Genomic DNA, 9,614 nt, shown 5'->3' with positions numbered 1-9,614 from the left:
GAAGCCTATGTCCAACAGTGGACGGCCTGGAGCTGATAATGATAATGTGAAATGATGACACTATTCTCAATCATTCACAAAAATTTTAGAGACTGGCTGCTACAAACAACAAACATGTAAAAATGCATCATTGAATATGAAACCAAATAATTTCGTTTCTTATTGTCTCTATTCAATTAAACATCGTATACATAGATATACCCGTGTGGTGTCGGGTTCGAATTACACCTCTCCATTTCTTCGTGGATGTGGTAGAGGCGACTGAGGTATAACGTAAGGCGGACAGGCTAGCAACCTGTCCCTATTGTACCGTTTTTGTCAAACTTAACAAACTTAAAATAAATGCTAAAAGTGGCTTCCAAGCGTATTTTCGTATGCTCTGCCTACTCATTTGGCAATACAGGCGTGATGTTTGTGGTACTACATATATATTAGTAAAATTACTGGCAGACCAGTTAGTTTATTATATCTGGTTTATGTTCGTGGTCCACAACATTGGATATCAGTAGATAATATATCAGTGTCTTGGTATTCCATCAAATGGAACGTCTTAGACACTGATAGTCAGTTATTTTTCTATGATTCATTTTTAGGGTTCCGGGAGCCAATGGCAAAAACGGAACCTTAGTTTCGGCCATGTCTGTCTGTTGGTCTGTCCGGGCTTTGCTCAGGGAGTATCAGTGCTAAAAACTGTATTTTACACGGATATATATATGGGTAAACTAGGCCGACAAATTGTAACAATAAAAATTCAAAAAAATATTTTAGGGTACCCCCATAGACGTAAAGTGGTGGGATTTTTTTTCTTATCCACCTTATAGTGTGGGGTATCATTGATAGGTATTTTAAAACCAATTATGGGGTTTGCTTTGCTAGAACGATTCGAAGTTCAATTCAGTGATTTGTTGCAAATATTCAACTTTAAAGTGCAAATTTTCATTAAAATCGAGCGTCCCCACCCCCTATAATGGCTAAGTTTTACTTGAGAATTATTAGTAGTTAAGAAGTAAATAGCAGCCTAAAGGTATTAAAATATACCTAAACTTGGAAGATTTCCGTATAAAAACTAAATCCTTAGAAAAATATTGCTTTTTTTTGGCGGTTTAACTTTGTAATTTCGGATAATTTTATTCATAAAAATACATATCGTCGCTCGGCAGGCAAAAGTACTAAAGCGACACTTCGTCAACTTTACAGGAGAGCGATTTAAAGTTTTTTTTTACGAAAAAAAATCATAACTTTTTAACCAGACAACCAATTTTAAAATTTCCAGGAATATATGACACATAATTTAATAGACTATAATAAGGTTTTAATAATTCATAGCAAAATCCACTGGTTTAGGAGATAAGTGTCGCTTTAGTAAATTGTCCCCTAGTCATCGAGCAAATGCAATCAGGCAAAAAGACTAAACGTAAAAATTGACCTCAAACGTCATATTTCAAATTAACTTATGTGATTTTACGTCTCAATAAATTTAGCATGTTTTTACTAACAACACACATTTTATTTCTTATCAAACTGTTCATAATGCTGATTTACCAAATTGCAAGGGAAAAAATATTCCAAAGTACCTACTGAACAGAAATTATATAAATAATATTAATTAATTATAATAAATATTAATCATCAATGCTAAAATTTCAATAACTTAACGTTAACTGTTACTAACACTAGACTTTTATTAATATTATAAGGTAATTAATCACAAAGGCACCATCTGATTTCTAACAAAATGCACAAAAGGTTTTTTTCACTATTATTTTTTGAGGTATTTTGATCATTATCATGTCCTACTATTTTGGTGTATATACACAGCATACGCTTAGGTTTAAGGATGAAATAATACGTAAAATACCTTAATTTATTCTGTAGGTAATAACTTTAATTAGCATTTCAACTAAAACTTCAGAACATTTTTTTTCTATGTTATGCAAATAAATCATTCATTCAACATTATAGTACTTATTAGTACCTAATAAGTAAGAAACCTGAATAACAAACTCATGCGTCATGGTTGCTATAGCAACTTTAGATATATCATTGGTCTATATAACGATTAAGAAATATAATGCACTATTGGTACAACAACATTTGTTATATTCTCATGATCTAACTATTCCGGTATCATGGACTTGTTGTACTTGTTGTACCAAACTATTAATATACTAAGGGGCTGTTTCACCATCCATTGATTACTGTTAACTGGTGGTTAGGTGTGATGCCGTCTCTATTTGTTTTGTTCGAATAGACTCAATAGACGGAGACGGCATCACATTTAACCGTCGGTTAACGCTAATCAATGGATGGTGAAACAGCCCCTAACAGTAATATGGTATAATGCCAAATGAAACGTCGTGAGACCTTTGCTGAGATTTAAGGACTGCGCTAAGTGAGATATGGCCGTCTTCAAAATTGACCACCTAGACTGAGAAAAGCTTGCGGAAAAATGCACTGATTGGTGCAGACGTGTGTTGGAGGGCCGCAAGTATTGCGATGAAGGCTTGCCTGGCTCAATGCACTTATTGAAAAGAGACAGAAACGACACCAAGGCCGTTCTGCATCAACATCCGCAGACTTCGCTTGTCAGAGATGTGGACGGACATGTCGCTCTCGCATCGGTCTAGTCAGCCACCAAAGACGTTGTGCACAGGCAACACGCCAAAATTCGTCTGGAACAGACGCGTAGGCCTGATTGATGGTATAATATATGTGATATAACCTATGTTCGATATAACGTTCAGTGGGGTATAATGAATTACTGGTATTTATGCCAAATATCTTTTATTCTAGTGAAAGTATATCTAAAGTTGTTATACTGGTCATAACACACCCTGATGGCCATTCGGTTCCACCATGGAGCCGCAGCTGCAGTTATGAGGCACACAAACATCGCAGCCCAGGCGGAGAGCTACTGCCACCCGCAATGAGTCGTTGTCCAAGACTGTTCCCAAATAAGGAACAGGCAACGCCTATAACCACGTTCCCGCTTTGACTTTTGATGCCGACTTCAGCCTGGCCAAACCCACCCAGTGGTTACACCCACAGGCCGTGCTAGAGCGTCCCTAGCCCCCTCGTCATCCCAAACTCATTGTATCTGCGGAGCCCCGTGCAGTGACGCCAGTCTCATTCGGCTCGCCAGTGCATCATCCACATACGAAATGGTATTGGTAACCTTTATGAGATTTAAAAATTTAAGAGATAAGGCCACCAACTCCATGTGCCGATCCGAGGAACGCTGGCAAGCCCACATCCGCCGTACGCCGCAAACCGAGACCACCGTTACATATGGGCAAGGACGCTTGGACCCATTGCTCATCCGCAAGGGACACGTTCAATACAGTCTCCTTTGTATCTCTCAACGTGACGTCAAAAGAAGAAGTTTTACCCGAACACAACCATTGGAGTGGTTTTCAAAAAATAGGTTATTTTTGGAACTGCGAAACACATTCGTAACAGAGTCAAGATGAGATGGGTATTAATACTCTTCAAACGTTCCTGGGCGAGCAAAATAGACGCTTCCTGGTCTCTAGTGCACTAGAAATGGCCTCTTGGAAAATAGAAGAACCCAAGAGGGTAAAGGTCTCGTGTAAAAAGCCCTTTGAGACCAGGAAGAAAGACCTTAAAGAAGTTAAAGAAGGAGAACAGGCGGGGTTAAATCTGTCCCATATTCGCCTTCAGTCCTATACCTCTCAAGGGGGGGGGATAAGGAAAGCCAAGTCCTGCTTTACGACCTTAGGCTCCTTAGGTGCCATCATCTACGAGTAAATACCAAATATTAAGAGGTGATTTTCGAGACGACAGTGCTTCATGAATAGTAAGACTGAAGGTAAGCGGTCCAAGCTGATCTCCCTACTGCGCACCCACCTGCGAAAGAATTTGAGAATCGCCGTAGACAAGGTTAGAAGAAGAATGATAGACCTGGTGTAAAAAAGGTACAGGGTGGGAATGTATTTTTTCACTTCGCCCAACAGAACATCCCTCTCGCCAGTATTGGACGCGTTCTTGAGATCCTACTTCAAGACGACACAGTCTGGATTTCCGGGTTCCGTGACGAAAGTGCGTGTTGTGGATCGTGACCTCAGTGTTCCAAAACCCAGCTGAAAATGAGCTGGTCGAATTCCGTCTAAGCCCACGGCTGACCCATTATGGAATGACCCTAGTGCTCGCACCACATCCTCCAAGTTTACCGGCAAGGCTTGAATGGACCGATCCGGCTCCCGAGGGAAATTTAACGTGCGGGACGCGGGAGGATGCTTCGAACACAAGCGTCTCAAGACCCGGAGGTGCTACCGAGTCATCAGGCGAACGGCCCCCACACACCGGCCTCATATACTTTGGACTCTATAGTCTTAAGGACAGAATGCGACCTGGAGGAAGCCTGCCCGTCACTACTAAATTCAACCAAGTCCCATGTTCAAGTTTGGTCTCAGTTTGCGGCGTGTGGAGAATGTGGGCTTGCCAGTCTTCCTCGCATCAGCACATGGAGTTATTATAGTGGCCTTGTCTCTTAAAATTAAAAATTCTCATGAAACCCCATCGGGTTACCATTCCGTTTGTGCATGGTGCACTGGCGAGGTGGACGGCTCGACACCTAATAGCGTCGCTGCCTCGGGCTCCGCTGATATAACGAGTTTGGGATGACGTGGGGGCTAGAGACGCTCTGGCACTTGTGGGTGGGTGTGCCACTAGGGTGGATTTAGCCAGGCTGAAGTCGGTATCAAAAATCAAAGCGGGAGCGTGGTTATGGGCTTTGCTTGCTCCTTATTTGGAAATACTTCTGGACAACGACTCATTGTGGGTGGCAGTAGCTCTCCGCCTGGGCTGCGATGTTTGTGTGCCTCATAAATGCATCTGCGGCTCCATGGTGGAAGCAAATGGCCATCAGGGCTTAAGATGATCGGTATAACAAATAACACATAATTTCACAATATTATGCTATAAGTATTTAGTAGTATAATGTGTAGATATAATTTAGTTTTCTTTATGAAATCGTTGGAGTTGCAATTCTAACCTAACCTAGTTTTCAGGCAGTTTCGTTTCTTGATAGGGTCGCAGTTCTAACCTAACCTACTTTTTTGGCATAACACATTATTATTATAATAGTATTACGTATTCCAGATTATACCAATAATTCATTATACCCACTGAAAGTTATATCTACCAATAATATATCTAAAGTTGTTATACCTAGCCACCGGTACGCACCCTGGCCATTTCACGCGTTGAGTTCTTGTCGGTGTTCAGGAAAATTTCCGCGCTACTACGCTCTCTTTGACATACTGAAGAGGGCTTTAATATCCGCCAACATCCTCTGCGTTCTGGAGCCTCCGGTCCTCTGTCGAACCGACAGCAAAAGGCCAGATGGCTTAACTTTAGTGCCATGGCAGAACGGGAAGTGTTTGCTGTCGGACGTTACGTGCGTTAGTACTTTCGCCGCCTCGCACCTCAGCTGAATAGTCCGCGGCAATCCGCGGTGGATTTTGCGGTCAAAAAACGGCAGAATTATTCGGCACTATTATTTTGTTCCTCTTGCGTTTGAGGCGATTGTTTACATTCGGGAAGTGGGACGTCGAATTACGGAAAGGGGGTCTCACGCTCACGCCCGCGCGGATTCGTTCCCTGGTGCAAAGATTGTCTATCGCCATTAAACGTGGTAATGCGGCCAGTTTGATGGCTACCTTTGCGCCAGGGACAACTCGAGGGGCCTTCTGGACTAAACTTAAGCTATTTATGTAACATTAATAAAAACAAATTAAAACTTCTAACTCTAAATTTCAAATACTTAGGGCCGAACATCATCTTTATTCGATGCAAACAGAACCGTAGCGATAAAATTATAACTACAAAATTTTGAAATAGATTTACTATTGAGGTTGCCTGGGAGAGATCCCTTAAAGGGATAAGTCCGCCTTTGTACAAGTATCTCAAAGTTTGTCAATTGTGTTGTGTTTCTTTTCTTTTGTACAATTAAGAGTTTACATACATACATACTATTTTCTTTTATCCTTTGGCAACATAAAAAGAACTTAAAGTTTTAAGGAATAATAATCATTATAATTTATAAATAAAGTTATAAATCTTAAGAAAATATGATGTTTCTATATACCAAACATCGAATTGCAATGATATTTTACTACGTATATATACTAAACACTTTTTTAATACACGATAAAGGTCAAGAGTAATGACTAATTTCACCAAATCTATAATATTTCGTGAAGTTTTTTTGCTAATCCTGTTTGAATGTATGCTTTTGTATATGTTAAAATGGCTAAAATGCCAAACGTATGTTTTAGTTTTTAAGAACAAATAGCTAAATTCTTATAAATGAATTCTTATCAATACAACCAAACGACTAAAGGTGTATAAAACTTCAACTCGGGGAGGGCATAATTACTGAAGTGACAAAGGTATTTTCTTTTTTTTTGCACAAAATACTAAACGTCCAACATTTGCAAACTAGAAAAATGGCAAAAGACTGAACGACAGTAAATCGAAAAATGGCAAAAAGGTAACAGTACTAAAATGAAAATAATGAAAGTGATGCTGCATTAAGTAATTTGCTTCCCAAATTTAAGCGTTTTTTGAAAGACTAAAGCGCCAAAAAAAAGTTAAATTTTGCTCCAATCGCTTTGAAACCTAGACAGTTCGATGCAGAAAAATTCGCTGATTCTGGTGATATGCATAACTCATTTTAGCCCAAAGTGTCGCTTTAGTACTTTTGCCTGCCGAGCGACGATATCTCAACGGGCTTTAAGTTTAGAGATAATAACTGTTGAATTATTCGTGTATTGGCTCACAATTACCTAGAAACTGGTCTCACTATGGTCACGCTCGTCGTTTTTTCCTGTACTTCGTTCTACTTGATGGTGCAACTATGCAATTATATTTTATTTATGTTTTTAGATCTAATGATACCTAATTAGAAGTGTTTCTAAGAACAAAAAGGTTTCTTTTAATTCATGAACATGATTTGATTGCTAGTGAATCCAGAAAATATCAACCAAATGGGTGATATAGCTAATATTTACCCGTCTGTTTTTCTGTCTCATGAATAGTTGATGAAGTGTATTTTTAAGCAAATAATAATCCTTGTACCTACCGTTGTTCTAATAATTGTTTTAACATGTAATGAATAGTCGATAAAGTGAAATTACTCCAACAGAAAATATTATTATTGAATATTCTATGAATTGTTTTCGATGAAATGAAATTCGATATATAGTTTGTCGACATTTCAAGGGGTACCCCTTTTATAGGTAGGTACAAAGAATAAGCCACGTGACTAATGGACAGACTGTCAGACAAAGCACAGCCTAAGCCAGTAGCAAGAGATTAGGCATTTGGCAGACGTGTTTCTTGAAGATCATAAGGGTGTACAAAGAACGTTTTTTTTTTCGTAATTCCCGCTGGTTACACAGGCAATGTTGTGTAGGTAAAGCCTCGAGAAGAAACTACCTTGTGATTTATAAAATAAAAGTCATTACTGTGATGTATGTATAGTATATTTATTCTTGAATTTTCATACGTAATTTTTATAGATATCGTAATGAACGAGGTTTTAAAATCCAGTCTACCCGGTACGGCTAGCAGAAAAAACAATACATGTAAATACTTAAAATTATACATTCTTCTAAAATTATCACTAGAGAACAATTGTTTATTACAGCCCTTTTGTTTTTTTTAAACAAATCAAAATTGTCCCATTATATCTTACCTACCTAATGACGTATTAAAATAAAAGTAAAGTTAAAATGTGCAATCTTCAGTGTTTAATATTGTCCAAATCATTCTTATCACATTATTGAGTATTTTTTTTTTCTTTTAACTAACCGTACTACTGACTGATGTCACAAATAATATTGTACTACTTCATTTTTTTCGAAAATACATTTTGTAGTCGTACTCGTATCCAATTAGTTAATTTCTAAAAATGTATTATTATTTTAATCACAGCATTCCCAATTATCAATGTCCATGCATTAAATCAATTTTAAAGAATTACCCTTCTGCATTACCCTTCTAAATTTTGTCTGTTTCATGTGAAGGCTTAATAAATGTCAAAATAAGATTTCACTCATACAAAATTTAGCAGCTATTTTATGAGATAGGGGATAATACGCTATCTAATTTCCCTTACCTTCTACCTTCTCTCAATACCTACGCTTATATCCTTTAAAAAATTGGCAAAGTATCTACACAATATATTCTGCTGGTGATTATCTTCAATGACATCCCATTATTTCGTTCGACGCATCTACTTGTATCATAATCACGAGCAGACTATACTTGGTTCGGAAAGGTATTTAACTAAATGTAAACAAAACAATGTCAATTGGTGTCTTAAACATTAAACTATCTAAACATTTACATTTCTGTATTGAAATACACTAGTCTAGTTTGTATTACAATGTTAGATAAGTAAAATGTTTTAAATCCTTGAATGTACCAAATCTGGCAACTGAACTTTGTTTACATTTAGTTAAATCCAAACCAAGTATAAGTAGGTATCGCGGTTTACGTCACATAAAATTATGTCAAATATAATTCGTGGTTCGATTAAAACTGTTAAATTGGCTAACATCAAAGTGGCGAAACTCAATATACTAAACATTAGTCGATTGCAACGTAGACCTGATCCAGTCAAGATAATTCGCGGTAGAAGTGTACACTCCCGGCCATCCGTCTCTGCCACAACCGTAGCCAAAGGATACCACTGCGACGGACTCCCAAACCCCATTGTTCTTGGCCCTCATAAGAGGTCCACCGGAGTCTCCTCTACATGCGTCTTCTGCGAACTTCCTCCAGCGCAGATCTGATTACTGGTAAGCTCGGCACCTAGAGTACGGTATTTTTGATACAGTTTTCCTTTTCAAAGATCGGCACTTTAAGCTTCAGTTTGACGGGGCTGTTGCGACCTGTAATAAAAATAGATAAAATAACGTTTAATAGTAACCTACCGCAAGCAAATAATTTTCGATTAAATACATCTCATATAATAATATGCTTAGGGTTAATTTTAATCTACTTTTTGGTTTCGTGAATCTTCATCATAGGTACTAAATTCAGCAGTTAATTGAAACGAAAAGCAACGTACAATAAACTGAATGTAAAACCAAAACCACAAATGCTTACGTAACATTTGTAAAACGCAGTTCCACGGCAGCAAGAGAATTAACAAAATCAATAACAATCATACCATTTAGGGTTTTCCCCCAGCCGGCTACAAACACGTCGTTGCCGACGGTCAGGCGTGAGCGGCCATCGGGCAGGCAAATCGGCTGCACGTAGTCTGTAAAGGCAATTATACCATAAAGTCAAAGTCAAAGTCAAAATATATTTATTCAATTTAGGCTATAACTTATGAATGTCAAAAAAAATCTACCTACCACCGGTTCGGAAAAACCTCTGTTGAGAAGAATCCGGCAAGAAACTCAACGAGGTATATTTTTTTTAAACAGATTTACATATTTATTAAATGATACTCGTGCTCGTATCTATACATCACAAGTATTTAACACAACTTCGGATCGCTAATGCGGATCAGAATTATTTCCAAATATCCATGATATAATCATTAACTTTATAATACGCCTTAGATATTAATGTCT

At 38.0% G+C, this 9,614-nt stretch overlaps 2 protein-coding genes across 3 annotated transcripts in view; both read right to left on the bottom strand.

Moving 5' to 3' along the window:
• The window catches only part of LOC141431128 (vacuole membrane protein 1-like), an 82,343-nt gene that overhangs the window by 19,734 nt on the left and 52,995 nt on the right, over positions 1-9,614 (bottom strand). The window lies entirely within an intron of this gene.
• On the bottom strand, positions 7,491-9,308 carry LOC141431387 (phenoloxidase-activating enzyme 1-like; the record flags this gene model as incomplete). The annotated part of the gene is given in 4 exon segments (XM_074092557.1): positions 7,491-8,803; positions 8,806-8,862; positions 8,865-8,921; positions 9,203-9,308. Coding segments are annotated over 4 exon segments (414 nt in total), but the record flags the coding sequence as incomplete, so codon positions are not given.

The sequence above is a fragment of the Choristoneura fumiferana genome, chromosome 9 (assembly GCF_025370935.1).
Source record: "Choristoneura fumiferana chromosome 9, NRCan_CFum_1, whole genome shotgun sequence".
NCBI lineage: Eukaryota > Metazoa > Arthropoda > Insecta > Lepidoptera > Tortricidae > Choristoneura > Choristoneura fumiferana.
The sequence above is the reverse complement of the archived record's forward strand: the minus strand, read 5'-3'. Positions and strand labels throughout refer to the sequence as shown.